The 21336-nt window shown below is 38.6% G+C and overlaps 1 protein-coding gene and 1 pseudogene across 1 annotated transcript in view; one reads left to right on the top strand and one right to left on the bottom strand.

Annotated features, from left to right (window-relative positions):
* The window catches only part of BAAT (bile acid-CoA:amino acid N-acyltransferase), a 31087-nt gene extending 27557 nt beyond the window's left edge, over positions 1-3530 (top strand). Inside the window, exon 4 of the mRNA XM_002820049.5 lies at positions 650-3530. Within this exon, the coding sequence (XP_002820095.1) occupies positions 650-1237 (588 nt within the window). The 3' untranslated portion in view covers positions 1238-3530. The remainder of the gene's footprint in view (positions 1-649) is intronic.
* Positions 2463-5184, bottom strand: LOC112134889 (zinc finger and BTB domain-containing protein 10-like; annotated as a pseudogene).
* Positions 5185-21336: the final 16152 nt, after the last annotated feature.

Here is a 21336-nt window from a genome sequence, read left to right as displayed (position 1 = left end):
CATCTGTTGTGTTTTTTTTTCCTCCTGTGTCTTCATCTGGCAGTGAGTTCCTTAATGACAAGAGATTGTTCCTTTTCTCTCTGTGACTCCCAGTGCTTGCCGTAGGGTAGATCATTTAAGGATGCTTATTTGATGACTGACAATGAGGGAGGAAGCTGAGCCAAGCCTCCTTTATGACATTTTTCTCCACAATGAGAAAACTTTTGGAAAAAACAAAGCAAATCTAGAATCCTCTGTTCAACTCTATCCTACTGATCTCACTTTCTTTCTCAGTCTCTTCCTACAAGGTGCCCTTTCCTCTGAAGGGAGGAAAGTGTACCAATCATCTATACCCTGACCCACATTATTCACAATAGTCATGTGCCATTTCTTATTTTCCCCACGACATCTGCATTTCTTTAGGGCATTTTAAACTCAGAACCTAACACAATACTGAATGCATAATATACAGTCGGTAAAGCTTGACATATTTTTGGAGTATTTCTTTTGAATACATATTATATATTCCAGAACTCTATAGCTAGGGATGTGGGTAGGATTAATACTTGCTTTGTTCTCATTAGCCAGTGAAGTTCTTTGGTTGTTTGAGATTGTGGAGTTTTCCTAAATGAAGGCTAGAATAATTTCTCATTTCTATTATTTTTTTCAGGTCTTTGGCTCAGGCGTTGGGGTAGTCTCTGTATGTCAAGGAGTACAGATTGGACTATCTATGGCTATTTACCTAAAGCAAGTCACAGCCACGGTACTTATTAATGGGACCAACTTTCCTTTTGGCATTCCACAGGTGTATCGTGGTCAGATCCATCAGCCCCTTCCCCATTCTGCACAATTAATATCCATCAATGCCTTGGGGTTACTAGAGCTCTATCGCACTTTTGAGACAACTCAAGTTGGGGCCAGTCAATATTTGTTTCCTATTGAAGAGGCCCAGGGGCAATTCCTCTTCATTGTAGGAGAAGGTGATAAGACTATCAACAGCAAAGCACATGCTGAACAAGCCATAGAACAGCTGAAGAGACATGGGAAGAACAACTGGACCCTGCTATCTTACCCTGGGGCAGGCCACCTGATAGAACCTCCCTATTCTCCTCTGTGCTGTGCCTCAACGACCCATGATTTGAGGTTACACTGGGGAGGAGAGGTGATCCCACACGCAGCTGCACAGGAACATGCTTGGAAGGAAATCCAGAGATTTCTCAGGAAGCACCTCATTCCAGATGTGACCAGTCAACTCTAAGAAGACTAGATATTCCTAGAAAATAAAGAAGCAAATCTCTATACCAGGACCTTCTCTCAATTTTCATGGCAGAATGTCTCCCCTAACTGCCACATACATTTTGTATTAATTTTAATGATTAAAAAGAGCATAGGGTAAAAACCTGATATTTCACTTATACTGCATAACAAGCTAACCAAACTGGACATGGTGGATAAATCATAAAACAAATCATTTTACCTATTATTTACATGACTTTTCTTTCCATCAGGTCTTCTAAATAGGACTGAGGTATAGTACACTGGCAAAAATAAGAAAAGGCAAACAAGAATAGCACCAAAGTGACAGATACCTAAAACCAAATACCATGTTAGAAAACACTATATAGTAAGAATTTATCAGATTAGAGCAGCAGGAGAAAATTAATACTAAATTATAATCATTTTAGTGATATTTTTCAACTTCACCACAGTAACTTTGCAACATCATTTTTCATTTGTGGGGTAGTAAAATTCATGTCAAAAAGGAAAGAAGGAATGGAGGAAGTCAGTTAGTTCATTGCAATAAATTACCTCTTCAGTTCTTAAAAACATGCCCATTGGCACATAATTGAGACATAATAACTAAGACTAGAAGAGCCTTGGTTTAAGTTATGAAGCAAATTAAAATGGAAAATACAAGAAAATAGAACCAATTAGGTTGAAAATGCCCCTTACTGAAAATCTGTATTAAAAATAAAATTAATAAAAGTAAAAAATAAAAATAGAAACATAACTCTATTAGTACAGGCTAGCCTGGGGAGTTTGATAAACTGAGTGATTGGGTCAACTGTCACTGTACTTCCATAATGAATTTCTTCAGTCATGTTGGAGTAGCATATGAATGTGAGCTCTATAAGGACAGGTACTATATTTCCGTAAGACCCAAATGGTTACTGTACAGCCCATAAATAAAAAATACTTTAGTTTGATAACCAACTGAATATATGAGGACTCCATGTAATTCAACCACATGGTTGTTTGCTGTACAGTCCTTTGCAAATATTAAAAATTTTTTTTTGCTATAAGGCTTTGATCATATAGTTCTCATAGCAACATAACTACCATCTAGCATGTACCACATTTTGCAAGACTTTGAGTTCAACATTCCAAACTGTCAATTTGTATTATGTCCAAATACAATATCCTTGAGGAATATAGTGGGTCAGTTAAATATCTAGAGACATACAAACATCTGCTAATTCATCTCATTGAGATGGATCATTCTGATCTCCATCATCAACCCGCTTTTCATCAGCTTCTCCTACTTCATTCTCCTCATAGTCTTTATCATGAGGGATTCTGTATCCTGTCTCTCATCTACACTTTCTGGCCTTCCTGGTTGTGATTTATTGGTACAGTCTACACAAAAACCATAGGGTCAAGATCCATGACTTACTGCAACACTGGCTGCTAACATGATCTTACATACCATACATTTGCATTTTTATCCTTCTTATGCACCAAGAAATGTTTTCTTACATGTTTTCTTCAAGTGTAAAAAATCACAGCTAAATGATCTCACTCCTGTATGAATAAGCAAGTGCTTTTTTAGTGTTTGTTTGCATTTGGCTGCATAGCTACAATGATGGCATTTTAACTTATTCATGATTAGAGATGATGATATGGTTTGGATATTTGTTGTGCCCAAATTTCATGCTGAAATGTAATCCCTAGTGTTGGAGGTGAGGCCTGGTGGGAGATGTTTGTGTCATGGGGGTGGACCCTCATGGCTTGGTACTGTCCTCATGAGAGTATGATACTGAGTTCTCAAGAGATCTGACTGTTTAAAAGTGTGTGGCACCTCCTCCCCGTCCTCCCACTCTTTCTTGCCTCCTCTCTCGCCATGTGAGATGCCTCCTCGCCGTTCACCTGCTGCCATGATTGTAAACTTCCTGAGGCCTCCCCAGAAGCCAAGCAGATGCAAGCATTATGCTTCTGTAAAGCCTGCAGGACCATGATCCAATTAAATCTCTTTTCTTTATAAATTACCCAGTCTCAGGTATTTCTTTATAGCAACACAAGAACAACCTAACACAAATGATCCACCATTTTCCCAAGTTTCTTGTTTTGGCCAAGATTCTGGCAATAATCCATATTTGAAATCAAAGTATCTGGTATCAATTCATACTTGAAGTCACTTGAAGTGCCAGGCATCAAACCATACTTATTATAAAATCATGTGAAGTTCTAACATCACCTCCATCTTGATTAGACCCAGCTTCAGCCAATACATTCTTATTATCATCTGGCCCTGAAAGTAGAGCAACATCCAAATCTGGTTCTTCCAAGATTTCTACTCAAATATGAGTAGCGTATTTTCCTCTGAAAAGGCAATAGGTGGCTGCATCGAGTAATCTAAATTTGTTTCATTATTAGATGATGTATTATAAATAAATCTCCTTGTAGTTTGGTTTTTCCTCCGTGTTTTCCAGTTTCTTGAATTCCCTGGGAGCCCATATTATTCCAAGCAAACACTTGTTTGACCTTTGAATTTGTTTTCAGCCATTTCAGGAGATGCATTCTGGACCCAACTATTGTCATTTACTTGGTAGTTTTCTGTTTGGCCCTTGTTGACATTACAGCCATCATTTTCAGTTTTTATATTACTTGCCAAATTGGTAAGACTTAATGTTGCCCAAAAATTGGCAATTTTTTGATCCCATGATGAAGGCAGACCATCTCTATTAACTGAGTTTTGTTTGTTTGCTTGTTTGTTTGTTTAGACAGTCTTGCTCTGTCACCCAGGCTGGAGGGTAGTGGCACAATCTTGGCTCACTGCAACTTTTGTTTCCCAGGTTCAAGCAATTCTCATGCCTCCCGAGTAGCTGGGATTACAGGCATGAGCCACCACCCTTGGCTAATTTTGTATTTTTAGCAGAGACAGGGTTTGCCATGTATGCCAGGCAGATCTTGAACTCCTGGCCTCAAGTGATCCATGCGCATTGGCCTCCCAAAGTGCTGGGATTACAGGCATGAGCCACCATGCCCGGCCTTGTTTTCTATTATTATAGTCCACAACTGCAGACCCATGGAACTTCTGATTTAATGCTTATATTTAATCTTTAATAAATTTAGGCATCTGTAATAAAATTTCAGCAAGTTTGAAATTTCACTTGTTTGAAGATAGGCCACTGTCATTATTTTGGCTTGTGAGTACCAGGTTACCAGAATACAAGAAGTCCACAAGGACTGAAAAATTTTGACTGCAGCAATATCTAAGTGGGTAGTAGTATTTCGGTTAGGGCTTTCTTAGTTTTTAATGCTATATAAAGTCTTAAAGAAATGGCTGCCAGTAACCAGGATGTTCTTAGGAGCCTTACAGATTTTCTGCTTACTACAGTGCTGACACCACAAAGGTTACCTTTCTTTTTTGTTCATTTTGTTGTCACAGAAGTTGACAGCAGTAACAGTTCTCATTTGGTCTGCTAGTAAACTCACAGTACCCCTCCTCTGATGGTATTCCTGACTCCTTGGCATTATCTCCATGGAGTCTGTACTCAACAGAGATGCGGTACCACAGGAGAAGGGTGTTTTTGTTGTTGTCGGTCCCCCAAGAAAGCTCATCATGACTCACTTGAGGAAGGTTCAGACCTCCATCATCCACGGGGTCATTTGGCACCAACCTCAAGATATAAGGCCAGTATCCTTGGAATATTGCAGCTAGGGAAAGTCCTTGAGCTACAAGGTCTTTGAGGAGCACTACAGCTTCTGCACTAGAGACTTGGACTGCATGAGCGGGAAGTTCTGGACAGTCTCTCCTTCACCAGCTCCTACACTCCTGCCCTTCACAGAAGAATGTCTTCGATCTTTTACTGTAAGAAGGAAGTCACAGCAAGAGAACGGCAAGAGGACTGAGAATGGTCGCCTTAACTTTAAAAGGGAAAAATGGTTTCTACTTAACCCAGTATCATACACTGAGAGTCCCATATTTGTAGAAATAAACTTAGAGTTCTACCTGACCTAAAATATTCCAGTTTGCAATCATAGCAATATATAAGGGAAAAAAAGCTACCACTGATAAACTACAGAATGCCTTGGCTTATAAAAGAGACATGAAATGAATCAGAGGTTGATGTTTGTTGATGTCCTGTAACTCAAATTAAATGTGCTTAGATCTCTGATATTTTAAAATAGTAATGCAATTGTTATTGGAAAACTAGATCTGGGAAAATAATCTATTAGTTTAAGGCAATATGGAAGTTGATATGGATATAAGATCATAGAATGGGTCTACAATCAATAATTCAGCAAAATCTAATAAAATTAAATGAACTTATTTTTGTGCTTAAAAATGTCCAACATTTTGGCATTCTCAGCAATGAGAAAGGCACCATATGAAATTCACAGAATTGCAACTTGGGGACACAGCCATGATGAGAGGATTGTGTGTCTGTAGCTTAGGAGCTGGCAAACTCTTTCTGTAAGGTATTAGATAGCAAATATTTTCAGTATTGCAAGCCATAAGGTCCCTGTCACTATTACTCAGCTCTGCCATGATAGCACAGCAACACCTATGGATAGTGTGTAATGAATGACTGTCTGTGTTTCAATTAAACTTGATTTATGGACACTAAAATTTGCATATAGTCTTTGCATCACAAAATAATATTTTCTTTTTATTTTTTCTCCAAGTATTTACAAGTGTAAAAACCATTCTTAACCCACAAGCAGTACAAAAATAGGCTGTAGGTTATTTGGCTTGCAGGACATAATTTTATGGTCCTGGGCATAGTGCAATCCAAATAACCTTGTCCAAGGTCAACTTTGAGGGGTTTTCTCTAAGGGGCAAGTCATAGCCCAAATATTTCTGAGCTACTAAATTGCGATGTATGGAAGTGGAAGGTGATTGGTGGATAATCAAGGTGAAGATGGATGACTAGAAATATATTTTGAATCGTTTTGTAGGTAGGTGGGGAGCCAGTGAAGACTTAGAATAGTGGAAGTAAATTGAGGACACTTTGGTTGTGTGTGCCTAAACTCTTTTCCTTCTATCTGCTTTCTGATACTCCCTCTGTTTAGAGTAAAATCATTCCATTTTGTTGAGTGAGACTAATAGCCTCCCTCCTCTTTCAGTTATAGAAGTGGTCATATTTCATAGACCCAGTCAATAGGAACATCTCCTTTGACTATATGAGTAATAATCATGTAATGGCTAATACCTCCAGTCCAAAGTTATATAATAGTTGTCATAATGGGTGTAATTTTCTTATTTCCTGTTTGGGACTTTAGGAGGAATGTTTTTGCCTATATAGTATGATGTTGGTGTTTGGCTTCATGTATATCTCTTGATTTATAGTCTATGAAAAATTTTTTTAAACTAAGAATTTTTTGAATTGTTTTTCAAGTGCCTTTTTAGCATCATCAGAAATAATTCTATGGTTTTTCTCTGGATATCTAAATGGAATAAATTATTTTTTAGTATTTAGTCATCTTTGCATTTGAGAAATGAAACTCATTTGGTCATGATGTATTCTTAATTAACATTAATAAATGGGATTAAACTGTTGTTTCCTTTTTCATGATATTTTTGGGTTAGATGTTATACCAATGTACTTCTTTCATAAACAGAATCTTAAAAATTTCTTTTTTAATATAATAGTTTAATTACAATAAAAATTATCTCCTTTTTAGAAAGTTTAGTAGTACGATCCTGGATATGTAATTATTCCTGGTAATTTTTTAAAAGACAACCTGGATTTTTATTGATATCTAGTAAAATATATTTTTTTCTATATTATAGAGGATATTTCCAGTCCAAACCAGTTCTTTATATTTTTTAGCCTTTCACATACCAGGAAAATAAAAAAAAAAATTAAATTACATGATAAAATCTTAAAAAAAAAAAAAAACCCTTAATCTGGCACATTAATGTCGCCAGAGTTAAAATAGAAAAGGACATGACCTGACACTTTTCAAAAGAAGACATACATATGCCCAACAAGCATATAAAAAGAAGTTCAACATCACTGATCATTAGAGAAATGCAAATCAGAAACACAATGAGATACCATCTTACATCAGTCAGAATGGCTACTATTAAAAAGTCAAAAAATAACAGATGCTGGTGAGGTTGCAGAGCAAAAGGAATGCTTATACACTGTTGGTGGGAGTATAAAATTCAACCATTGTGGAAAGCAGTGTGGCAATTCCTTAAGGAGCTAAAAATACAACTACCATTTGACCCAGCAATCCCATTACTAGGATTCCATTCCCAAAGGAATAGAAATTGTTCTATCATAGAGATATATGCATGCATATGCTCACTGCAACACTATTCACAATAGCAAAGACATGGAATCATCCTAAATGCCCACCAATGGTAGACTGAATAAAGAAAATGTGGTACATATACACGATGGAATACTACATGGAATCATCCTAAATGCCCACCAATGGTAGACTGAATAAAGAAAATGTGGTACATATACACGATGGAATACTACGCAGCCACAAAAAAAGAACAAGATCATGTTCTTTGCAGAAACATGGATGGAGTTGGAAGAAACTAACATAGGAACAGAAAACCAAATACTGCAGGTTTTCCCTTATATGTGGGAGCTAAATGATGAGCACACATGGACACAAAGCGGGGAACAACAGACACTGGGGTCTATTTGAGGGTGGAGGGTGGGAGGAAAGAGAGGAACAGAAAAAGTAGCTATTGGGTACTATGCTTAGTACACGGGTGACAAAATAATCTGTACAATAAATCCCTGTCATATGAGTTTACCTGTATAACAAACTTGCACACTTACCCTTGAATCTAAAATAAAAATAAAAAAAAATTTAAGCAAAAAAAGGAATCTAGATAAATTTTTGCTTAATTAAAAACTATGAACAAAACTTTGTAAAAGATACTGACTTTTTATTGTGATAAAATAGATACAACAAAAAATAGACATAAAATTTTTAGTTCTATAATATATATGCTGTATAGTGGCATTAAGGACATACACATTGATATGCTATCATTACAACTGTCTATCTCCAGAATTTTTTCATCTTTCCAAACTAAAACTTTATATCCATTAAACAATAACATTTTCCCCTTACCCTTGTTCCTGGAAACACCTTTTTATTTTCTATTTTTGTGAATTTAACTATTCTAGGTTCCTCATATAAGTAGAATCCTTATTTGCCCTTTTGTGTCTGGCTTATTTCACTTAATGTAATGTCTTCAAAGTTTATCCATTTTGTAGCATGTGTCAGAATTTTCTTTTCTTTTTTACAGCTGAATGATATTCCATTGTATGTGTATTTACTCATCATTTTATTTAGTCATTCATCTGTTGATGGACATTTGGGTTTTTTCTACCTTTTGACTATTTGAATAATACTGCTATGAACACTGGTATATAAAGATGTGTTTACACCCTGCTTTTCAATACTTTTGGATATATACCCAAAGTGGAATTATTAGATCACATGGTAATTCTATGTTTGATTTTTTGATGAACCATCATACTGTTTTTCATAATGGCTCCACCATTTTACATTTCCAACAGCAATACACAAGGGTTCCAATTTCTCTGCATTCTCATCAACACGTGTTTTTTTCTTTTTTCTTTTTCTTTTTTTGATAATAGCCATTGTGTTGGGGCATACCTTAGGTGGCTTTATTCAGCTAAGGTAATCCTTGAAGATGGCTGACAGCTGAGTGCTGTTTCCCAGCAGTGCTTTCAACAGTTGGATTACAAATCCTTGATTTCTGAAGGAGGATTTCAGTGCAGCATCAGTGTGTCCACCATAATGGCTTACTGAGCTCTGCCACTTATGGGTCCCACATTACCTCACAGATGCTTCCTCTTCTCATAGTGTTGTCTCTTTCTGGGAGTGAATATTTGTAATTTGTTAGATTTATCTGTCTTCTAGTTTCACCGAAAGTGTGCCTTTTTTTCTAACTCTGATTGGTTTTTAGGAAGAGTGGGGTAATTTGGAACTAAGCTGCCACAATATTCCTACTAGAGCTAAAAGTCAGGGAAATTCCTATAATGATCTTTGATTTTTTTCAACTCTTTCAAATGGCTCTTCACAATAGATTGTTTTCAGAAACTTCTGATGAAATTTGGTAATTCAAAAGATAAAAAGAATCAAATATATTATGATTAAGGTGTTTGTTCACCTTGCTAGCTTTACAATAGCCATACTCATGTTGTCTTGTATGGAGAACACTGACTGATATAAATTTGATTTATAAGTATAAATTCAGGTTGTTCAAATAAGCAGATCAATTTGCATTATGTGTTAACTTGCATGTCCAGTCCAAGTCATGAATACTGTTGTAGAGATGAACAATGTCATCACCTCTTTCAAGTTTTTGTTCAAATCTTGAATTATTATCATCTTTTTTTAGAGGAGGACAACACATTTAGTTATATTTCAATAAAATCACAATGCTTTCTTTTCCAGTTGCAGCAAAGTGCATGTAAAATTTTCTATTACAAATCCGCTTTTAAAAGGTTTCCTATGACATTGCAGCAAGCCCTTTTTTCCAAACAGGAAAAATCCGAAATTCTTCCTCAAATAAAAATACATTACAATCAATGGTAAATACATAAAATTACAGTAAGTCAGACACTTAAAAGGACAGCCAAGAAGTCTTCCAGCAGTTTATTAGAAAGAATGTAGACATAAAAAAAATCTCTACTGTCACTAACATAAATTGAGGTTTTCAGCCTTGGTACAAGCAGAATAATTTTTAAAAAAAAAGGAAATTAAAAATCCAAAGTGCACTAACACTTTTTTCACTCACTTGCCATACTTCCATGCAAATATAAATCTGGTCTGAAGCTGCAGACTCTCAAGCAACAGTGTACAGCTTCCTTCATCCTCCATGCTAAGAGAATTAAAAGCTTATGGGCCAAAAAATACCAAATGTACAGGTTTCAGAAACCATCTAAGTTAAGTCATTTACTAGTTTTAGCTAAGATAGATCTGGCACACTGACAAGTGATCACTTACATACAATAGTGTGAAGTGAAGTTTTTGAACACTAAATGTTAGTAGAATAGTCCTGAAGTATACACCAGAAGAACAGCAGGTTATCAATTTAAGGTGTCAGCCAATTTGCTTCATCTGCTTTTAAGTCCATATTCTATACCCTAAATTTAGTTATCTTTCCCTAAGCTGAGAGCTTCCTATCAGTATCTACATTATGAAGAAAAGGAGACTTAGATGATATGTTTTACTTATCACAACTGCTGCATCAATTGCCTGGGACCACAACAGCTTCATGGAAGTCTGGGAAATGTTCGTGCATAAGGTTACTGCCTTAGCTGACTTCAAATTGCCGCATACAAATGGTACATATTAACCCTCAGTGAAGCCTTTAAAAACGCAAATAAGTTGACAAATGGGTTAAAGTAGGCAAATACAGCAACTGCCTTCAGAGCTGTCAACTCAGGTATTCTCTCAATTATGAAATCTTGCAGAGAAGTTGCTTTTCTTTTTCAAAATCTAGGTGATGACAATATTCCTTACTCCAGATCTGGCATTTTTTCATCACTATCTTTTAAATCGGCATCTGCCCCATTGATTTCTGGTAAATCCACATCCTCCTCACCACCCATGTTGTTCATCATTGTTGGGAACAGGCCTCCAAATCTGGCCATAAATTGGCCCCAAAACTGGCCATAAACAAAATCTCTGCAGCACTGTGACATGTTCGTGATGGCCATGATGCCCACGCCGAAGGTTGTGGGTTTACCGGAATGAGGGCCAGGAACACCTGGCCCACCCAGGGCAGAAAACCGCTTAAAGGCGTTCCTAAGCCACAAACAATAGCATGAGCAATCTGTGCCTTAAGGACACGTTCCTGCTGCAGATAACTAGCCAGAGCCCATCCCTTAGTTTTGGCCCATCCCTTTGTTTCCCGTAAGGAATACTTTTAGTTAATCTATAATCTATAGAAACAATGCTTATCACTGGCTTGCTGTCAGTAAATATGTAGGTAAATCTCTGTTCAGGGCTCTCAGCTTTGAAGGCTGTTGAGTCCCTTGATTTCCCACTCCACACGCTATATTTCTGTGTGTGTCTTTAATTCCTCTAGTGCCACTGGGTTAGGGTCTCCACAACGAAGCTGGTGTCAGCACATCATTTCAGAGAAATGACCAAAATTAGACATGTCTTCATCTGAATCATCTTCCCAGCTTTTCCAATTATTGAAGTCCACACTAAGACAATTAAGCTTTGCCCTTTCTTTTGTTAACTTTGGCTGATGACTGGCCAGATTCTCCTTTTCGTAAACAATATAAAATTGAGCTGTCTATTCTTTACTGCAGACTAATGAAGTCATTTAATTTTAAAGTTCTTTCAGCAACTTGAATAGAGGAATGAGAACTTTTGATATGAAAATAAATAAACTTCAGCATAAAATAACAAACGTTTAGTATCATTCCCTTCTCTTCACAAGACTGAGAAAAAAAAAAAAATTCAGTACATTTTTAATTACCTAGTTAAGAATTTCACTAAAATCTTCATGCAGTTGGGCATTTATCCATATAAATATATTTCTTTCATATAGGCAATAAATATATTTCACTTCTATTGCAATAGCCTGAATATGTAGGATAAACATTCTTTCATATACTAAATAATTGTCAACTCCTGTAAGTAACGTTCCAATGTATTTCTGAAAAGACACTCAATTCATATGAAAATTTATTATGTGAGAATTTATACTACTCTTCTTATCATCTATATTTTACATATCATTTTGATGTAGAGTGGGTGAGCCCCAAGGTAGGGCTTAGCCTGCAAGGGTTCTTGGCTTTACCTAGGAAATAATTCAAGGGCAACCTGGTGGTGGGGTAGAAGAAAATAGCTTTATTTAAGTGGCAGTATTACAGCTCCAGCAGTGTTAGAGCTGTGGTGGTGTTACAGTTCTGTGACTGCTCCTGCAGAGCAGGGCTACCCCATAGGCAGTGTGCTGAGAGTAGCATCTCAGGGCAGTTTTTGCAGTCATATTTATACCCACTTTTAATTACATGTAGATTAAGGGGTGGTTTATCCAGAAATTGCCAGGAAAAGGGTGACAACTTTTGGGTCATGAGTTCATTGCCATGGAAAGGAGTGGCAACTACCAGGTGTTGCCATGGCCATGGTAAGCTGTCATGGGACACTGTTAGGCATGTCTTATGGAAAACTGCTTCTCCCTCATCCCTGTTTTAGCTAGTCCTCAATTTGGTCTGGTGTCTGAGCCCTACCTCTCGAGTTGAGTCCAGCCTTCTACCTCAATTTGAACTTCAAAACAATCATTTTAGAAGTTTTAATTCCCAAAGGTTTAAAATATTTACAGGCTCACCTGACCACCATCCTTATATATCATGCAGGCAACTTGCTAATTATTAGTCTTATTTTAAAATATCAATGAAATCAGGGGATTGATACTAGCCTTGAAGTACTGTTCAGAAAAAGAAACCCAGACCAAAAACCCAGAATAATATGATATATAATATTTATACACGTGTTATTACTTTATCATGAAAATATATACAATAAGCATTTATTTTAAAGTGTATAGTTTTCTGTATTATTTACATTTTTGTGCATAAATGCTATTATTTAAAACAACAATAGGAGTAGTTAACAGTGACAATCAACAGTAATTAATAGAGGACTAATTAAACAAATAATATGTTTATTTAAAAACATATTAAACAATAATATGTTTATTTAAAAACGTTTTCTAAATAAATTTTTAATTTTAGAACAGTTTTAGATTTTCAGAAAAATTGTGAAGGGCACCTGTTTTTTTGTTTTAGACAATCCGCCTCCTTACATATCACATACGCTGCCCCCATCCTTACAAGTTTATGAAATAATACATGGGTGTCCCTGTTACTTAGTATTCAAGAGATGTCACTTAGCACCTCAGTTTCAGGTCCCACATAGCTTATCTTATGTTCATAAAACAAAAGGAAATAGCTTTCCAGTACTGGGAAGGTTTGTGCTACATCAGTGTTGATGTAGGAGAATTAATCTTTGGATTTCCTCTGCAAAAAACAAGGCCAAATAATTACCATTGATTCCCCTCAGACAGCACAAATGCAACAGATTCTTGGGTAACAAAATGTTCTTCCCAATAGTGTAATGTGTATTTTTTTTCTCTCTGTTGAATATGTGATCCTGGACGTATTCAGGATTAGCTTAATATTTGCAATACTTGCATGTGGCAGTTAAAGAACATTTTGCATATAGTTTATGTTAATCTTAGATCTGTATCTGTGTTTAGATAAATAGGTGTAAAGTGTGATGTCCCTTCTTTGCATAAATGTATTGATGTTGATATCACTTGGAAAGTGAAAATCACAATATAATTGATAGAAATTTATATAATGAAATTAAATATTTTATAATATTTTCTGCAGTTATAATAATTTATTATTTACAAACTTTCAATAATTTATCTTGATATGTATATTCATGTTTTATTTCTGAATTTAAGTATTACTATAAAAATGTTTTGACCATTCAGTTTCTATAGCCTCTGCAGAACGAAATTTCTCCAAATTGAAATGACTAAGAAACACCCTAACAACTATTATGACTGAAAGAAAGATGTTTCCTTAGAAATGACTGTCAATAGAACAGAAATTATGTGAAAATAGTTTATAATAAACAACATAATCAGTTATTTTGCTAAAATGAAACAGAATAAATATACAATAATTTATAAATTATGAATGTCTTTATTTTATACTCATTTGAAACGTTACTGGCCTATCAAAAGAATACTTAGATATGTACTATAATTATGTTTAGGAATTTTTTGGTATTTGTTGACTTCTAGTCACTGAAAAATTAGAGTTTTACAAATATTTTTTATTTTGTCCTCATGAAGTCATATTTAAAGGTAAGAGCATAGAGCATATTTTATTGAACAGTTTTTCTTGATTTCTTAATTTTAAATAATTATTTATTTATTAAGAGACAGGGTCTAGCTCTGTTGTCCAGACTGGAGTACAGTGGTATGATCATCAGTCCTGCAGCCTTGAACTCCTTGGCTTGAGTGACTGTCCCTCTCATCTCAGCCTCCTGAGTAGGTGGGACTAAAAGTGTATGTCATCTGACTAGCTATATTTTTTAAAAAATTTTTGGCTCTTTTGACTACTGCCGTCCACGTAAGATATGACTTGACTTGCTCCTCCTTGCCTTCTGCCGTAATTGTGAAGCCTCCCCAGCCACTTTGAACTAGATGGGGTTTCGCCACGTTACCCAGGCTGGTCTCAAACTCCTGGGCTCAAGCAATCTGCCAGCTTCAGCCTCCCGAAGTGTTGGGATTACAGGTATGAGCCATCGTGGCTGGCCAATATTTGAACTGAGTGTGGAGTGGCACAGGAAGAGTGGGGAAGAACTGGAGTGAGCCACTGGCTTCAGGTGGGATGCTCAGGTTTTAGTGAGGAATGGGGTCCATCTGCAGACTCCACTTCAGACTGCCAGTCATGTTCAGTGGTCAGATCCTCTATTAACAGGGGTTCCTCACATAGCAGTCAAGTGGGAAACTGGAGATTTGCTTGGAAAATACCCCCATCTGTGTCCCTGCTCTGAGCAGGGTAAAGTTTCTGGTAAAACAGCACACAGGGAAAAGGATCAATTCTTTCTGTTGACCGGCCTAGAGTGGTCCTGCTATGAGTCAAGGGGAAAGGTGTAAGAGTATTTACCAAGATATCTTCCTGAGAGCCCTCTGATGTTAAGGTCACCTGACCCTTCTCTAAATGGCCTTTATTTAACTATTTCTCTCAGCCTATAGGACTTGCCCAATGATATGGTTTGGCTCTGTGTCCCCACCCAAATCTGCAGAGGTGGGGCCCTCATGGAGAACCTCTGCTATGGCAATGTGGAAGGGAAATGTGGGGTCAAAGCCCCCACACAGAGTCACTACTGGGGCACTGGCTAGTGGAGCTGCGAGAAGAGGGCCACCATCCTCCAGATCCCAGAGTGGTAGATCCACTGACAGCCTGCACTGTATGCCTGGAAAAGACTCAGGACACTCCACAACAGCCTGTGAAAGCAGCCATGAGGGAGGCTGTACCCTGCAAAGCTACAGGGGCAGTGCTGCCCAAGACCATGGGAACCTACCTCTTGCATCAGTGTGACCCAGACGTAAGACATGGAGTCAAAGGAGATCATTTTGGAACTTTAAGATTTGACTACCCTGCTGGATTTCAGAATTTCATGGGGCCTATAGCACCTTTGTTCTGGCCAATTTCTCCCACTTGGAATAGCTGTATTTACCCAATGCGTGTACCCCCATTGTATCTAGGAAATAACTAGCTTGCTTTTGATTTTACAGGTTTATAGGCAGAAGGGACTTGCCTTGTCTCAGATGAGACTTTGGACTTGGACTTTTGGGTTAATGTTGAAATGAGTTGGGCCTTTGAGGGACTATTGGGAAGGCATGATTGGTTTTGAAATGTGAAGATATAAGATTTGGGAGGGACCAGGGGCAGAATGATATAGTTTGTCTCTGTGTACTCAACCAAATATCATCTTGTAGCTCCCATAATTCCCAAGTGTGTGAGAGGGACCTGGTGGGAGATGACTGAATTATGGAGGTGGGTCTTTCCCATGCTGTTCTCCTGATAGTAAATAAGTCTCATGAGATCTGACGGTATTATAAGGGGGAGTTTCCCTGTACAAGCTCTCTTAGCCTGCCACCATCTATGTAAGATGTGACTTGCTCCCCTTGCCTTCCACCATGATTGTGAGGCCTCCCAGCCATGTAGAATTGTGAGTCCAATTAAACCTTTTCTTTTTGTTAAGAAAAAAAAGTTTTAGAGATAGGGTCTTACTATGTTGCCCAGTCTGGTCTCAAACTCCTGGCTTCAATCAATCCTTCTGCCTCAGCCTCCCAAGTAACTGGGATTAGAGACATAAGTCACTGTGCCTGGCTTTTCATTTTAAATATTTATAATATTGTATGTAGGTTTTCATTTTTTACTCTTGCTGTAGGTCCCACAAATGTAAAGGATAGGCTTGTACATCACATATGCCCATTACTATGATCTTAATATTAATGCCCCCAAAATTTATATGTTTAAAAACCTAATCCCCAAGGTGATGACATTAAGAGGTGGGGCCTTTTTGGAAGTGATTAAGCCATATGGGCAAAGCCCTCATGGGATCACTGCCCTTATGAAAGAGGTTGAAGACAATCTGCTGAGCTTGCATGTGCGGGGGTGGGGCCCTGTGTCTTCCCCCTGCACCTCCAGGCCACTGAGGTCTGCATCTGCCCTATGGAGTTCAACCCTCACTTAGTGGCACAGTATGATACCCTAGGAGTGACCGGTGCTCCTGGAGGCAGCTGATACATACCTTGCACCTGACTGGGGTGCCTAAAGGGCCGGTTGAGGGATATGAGGAGGATGAACAGTTTCTGAGGAAGATGCACCATGTGCTGCTGGAGGTGGATGTGTTGGAGGGCACCCTGCAGTGCCCAGAGTCTAGACGTGGGTTCTGCCTCAGCCGCAGGATTCCCAATATGCTGCTGAATGATGAGGAAACAGAGTTGATTGTGCCAAGTGCCAGTTTTCCTTCTTATGATCGTGTGAATTTTTGTTGATGTATATCCTGTTTCCTAATTCTGCCACGTGTATCCCCAACCCTTGGCCCAATGGCACACCAAACACACCATATTCTTAAGCTCGATAGTATATGTTTTTTCTCATTAAAGATTCAAACAAAAAAAAGTAAATAAAAAAATAAAAATAAAAAAGAGGTTGAAGGGAGGTGTCTTGCCACCTTCACCATGTGAGGATGGAGAAACAAGATGCTATCCATGGAGCAGAGAGTAGCCCTTACCAGAGACCATATCTGCTAGTTCCTTGATCTTAGACCTCCCAGGCTCCAGAACTGTGAGAAATACATTTCTATTGTAAATTACCCCATCTAAGGCATTTCGTTATAGCAGCAGAGACCGACAAAGACAGAAATAGGCACAGAGAGATAGGTTGATTTGTTAATAACAAAACCTAAAAATGGGAAAGCAGCTTTCGAACTGCATAATAAATAAAGGATGGAAAGAGTTTACAGGTCCACTGCCATGAAAGGAGCCTTAGGGGCAACTCATGTGAGGGTTCAGAAGAAGGTGAGGTTGAAGAACCTGTAGAAATAGCCTCCATCTTCTTAGAGATTACCTAAGTGGTTGTGATCAAAATGTTGATATTATAGAAATACAGATGGTAAAGGCCATTCTGATGAAGTCTCAGAAGAAAATGAAGGACACATTATTGGCAACTGAGGACTAGATGATCTCTGTTACAAAGGGGCAAAGAACTTGGCCAAATCATGTTCATGTTCTAGAAGAAATCTCTAAGCAAAATGTTGAGGATTTTGACTACTTATAATAAAACGTGGAAGCAGAACTTAAAGATTTGGAAAATTCTCAGCCTGGTCATATTGTATAGAATGGAAAGGTGTGTTCAAGAGAGAACACCAAGGGTGTGGCTAAGTAACCGTTTGATAAGGAGATTAGTACGGTGAGGCAGAAATCAAGTGCTATTTATCAAGATAAGGAAAGAATGACACCAAAGGCCTTTCAGTGTTTATTTGTGCTGTCCTTCCTATCATAGGCACAGAGTGCCAAGGCTGGGGGCAACATATCTGTATCAAAAGAGGAAGCTTGGGCACCTGTAGGACCTTGACGCCAGGTGGCCTCAATTCTCCACTTCCTGCATTCTGATGCAATGCTCCTCAGCTGCCCCAGGTATGGTTCAAACAGGCCCATGTGCAGTTTGGGCCACTCTCTGGAAGGCAATATAGTAAATCTTGGTGGTGTCTGTGAAGTGCTATCTCTACCAAAGTGCAGAGTGCACAAGTCGTTAGGGCATGCCTGCCTCCCTTAGATTTCAAAGGATGCCCCAGAAAGCCTCAGAGCCCAGACAGAGAACTATCACAGGAGCAGGACCACCACAGAGAGCCCTACCACAGTATGGCAATGCCCAGTGAAACCGTGGGAGCAGAGCCATCCCCAAGACCCCAGACTGGTAGAGCCACCAGTGTGCAATTCCAGCCTGGGAGAGCCATAGGCATGTGACTCCAATATGTGAGAAATGCTGTATGGGTTGTGCCCAGCAAAGCCATGGACAGGACTACCCCCCATCCCCCAAGTGTTTAAAAGGTAAAATGTCAAGTCGAAGATTATTCTTGAGGCTTAATATTTGCCCTGTTGGGTTTTGGAGTTAGTCAGGATTTATTATCTTTTTCTTCTTTCCTACTTCTCCCTTTTGGAAAGGAAATGTCTGCCCTGTGCCTATCCCACCATTGTATTTTCAAAGCATGTAACTTGTCTGATTTCAGAGGCTCACAGCTGGAGGGGAATTTGCCTCAGGATGAGTCACACCTTTGAATCTCAATCATATTTGATTTAAATGAGACTTTGGACTTCAGACTTTTGAATTTGTGCTGGAACAAGTTAAGGCCTGGGGAGCTACTGGGATGGAATGAATACATTCTGCATGTGAGAAGAACATACATTTTGGAGGGCCAAGAGCAGAACTCTATGATCTGAAAGTTGGTATATCCCCCAAATTTATATGTTGAAACCTAACCCGCAAAGTAACGGTATTAAGAAGTGGGACCTTTTGGGAAGTGATTAAATCACAGAGGCTCTGCTCTCATGAATGGGATCAGCCTTAAAAAGGTTGAAGGGAGCGGTTTTGCTCCTTCTGCCATGTGAGGATGCAGCAACAAGGTGCCATCTGTGGAGCAGAGAGCAAGCCCTCATCAGACACTAAACCGGCCAGTGCCTTGATCTTGAATTTCTCAGCATTCAGAACTGTGAGAAATAAATTTCTATTACTTACAAATTACTGAATCTATGTTATTTCCTTATAAATAAAGCAGCCAAGGACAGTTACGTGATCTTAGATCACCCATTGCCATCATGTTTTCAGGTGAGACTTACTGGCCTTCAACTCTCAGCTGCCTTCCGAGCCCATCACTGTGAGAATATGGAAACTTCCAGAAACCTTTCACAGAACAGGAGAGCAAAAAGAGACTTGTGTGTGCTATCTTTGAATCTCTATTTGTCTAAACACACAATGTCCCATTTTACTGTGTTTTCCAGAACTCCAAACAGGAAACAGAACAAAAGATTCCTCCGGGATTTTCAGTTTTTCATAATCCATTCCCACTTTTGGTCAAGGCCTAGACCTTTCTAGGCAGGGCTGCCTTCTTCCCTAGGACAATAAGCCCCAGGGCTTTGCCTTAATGTAATAAAGCTTCAGAGGAACAATAAAATGATTACTGAGAATTGTAAATGCATTGAGAGATATTATTAAATATTATTCTTGCCTTACAGTAATAGGTCAGGGAGTAACCAGATATGGCAAAAATTAAAAGATGCTACTGTAGTGAATTCTTATAATTTTACATTGCCTTTATATGCATGTATACTCAAATGTATCCATTTTGAGTATAAGTTGGACTTTCTCATCCCAGAAGCAGGACTTAGTCACCCTTGACAACAATTTCTAGTTCTCTGCCTCTTCCAACTTCCTCAGTGTGGCTGATCCAGATATCTGCTTATACAAATGCTTTTTTGTGACCACCTCCTTAGGGGACAGCTAGATACAACTTACTTGACTTGCCCACTGACCCCCACACCTCATACGAACTGTGCAGATAGGCTTAGCAACCACCTCTCAGTTGCCTGTGACCTCTTGGAACTATTGCCTGCTTGTTCTAAACCTGTCAATTAAAACTCCCCTTGGGAAACCTGCTTGGGTAACACCCTGAACCCCAATAAAGGCTTTGGCCCAAAGGTCCCTCTCTCTCTCTTGCTCCCCACATGCTGGTTGAGTGCATATCCTGGACAGCTCTCCCCTTCCCGTTGGCATTCTTTCCCTCTCTTCTCTGATCTGTAAGTAATATGCTCTTCTGTTATTTCATGTGTTTTGCTAAGTTGCCTCTTCTGTGTCTCACCTGACCAACACACCCAAATCTAACTTCTACCTTCTTTCTCCATCAGGGCTCTCCTAGAGAGGGGCTGTCTTGGTAGGAATAAACTGGACACAGGACAGACAAGAACCCCAAAGGCATCTTCCAGTATAAACAAGTTTTCTGTGAGAGGAACACCCTGTCATGGGTTGGACACCCAGGCATTAGGCTGTCTGCTGATATAGAAGTGTCCCATGAAAGACACACTATAAACATTCATGACCAAATCCCTGGAGCCCTGGCAGGGTAGGGCAAGAGTTTCTACCCATGCTCCTGAGAGAGACCTCAAGACCAAATTAGAGGAAAATACAATAGCTACCTAATGAGTAACTTTTTTGAATATTGTTTAGAGCCAGCCTTCTCATTACGTAGGTAAATAACAGAGCCTTGAATTTTTTTTTTTTTTTTTTTTTTGGCAATTAATTTAATGGCAGGACTGGGATTAGAATTCGGGGACTTATCCCTATATCTTCTCCATTCTATTATATTGAGATTTTCTCCCATAGGCTGTTAAACTCTATTCTCTGGAAATCTGAAATAAATTTTGGTCATACACCATCACTGTTTTTATCTCAGGACAGCTAGAAACACTTCAATTTCTATATTTACCCTTCTTATGGAGAACATTTTTTAGGTTCCATTAATGACTAGGAACATTCCTGGATCTATCACAAAAAGAGTCATAGTTTCCATTGATTGTGTTGTAGCTATGTGGAAACTTCGTGGAATTCCTAAGTATACCTGGTGACTTTAAACCATTAGAATAGTCTTCACTGTGGCCAGGCGTGGTGGCTCATGCCTGTAATCCCAGCACTTTGGGAGACCAAGGTGGGCGGATCACGAGGTCAGGAGATTGAGACCATCCTGGCCAACATGGTGAAACCACGTCTCTATTAAAAATACAAAAAATTAGCTGGGCATGGTAGCGGGTGCCTGTAGTCCCAGCTACTCAGGAGGCTGAGGCAGAAGAATGGCGTGAACGCCAGAGGCAGAGCTTGCCGTGAGCTGAGATGGCGCCACTGCACTGCAGCCTGGGTGATGGAGCGAGACTCCAACTCAAAAAAACAGAAAAAAAGAATAGCCTTCATTGCAAAATCATTTATTTTTGCTACCATTTCCCCTCTCCTTATCCATGACTTA

This window comes from Pongo abelii, chromosome 13 (genome assembly GCF_028885655.2).
Source record: "Pongo abelii isolate AG06213 chromosome 13, NHGRI_mPonAbe1-v2.0_pri, whole genome shotgun sequence".
In the NCBI taxonomy this organism is placed as follows: Eukaryota; Metazoa; Chordata; class Mammalia; order Primates; family Hominidae; genus Pongo; species Pongo abelii.
The sequence above is the reverse complement of the archived record's forward strand: the minus strand, read 5'-3'. Positions and strand labels throughout refer to the sequence as shown.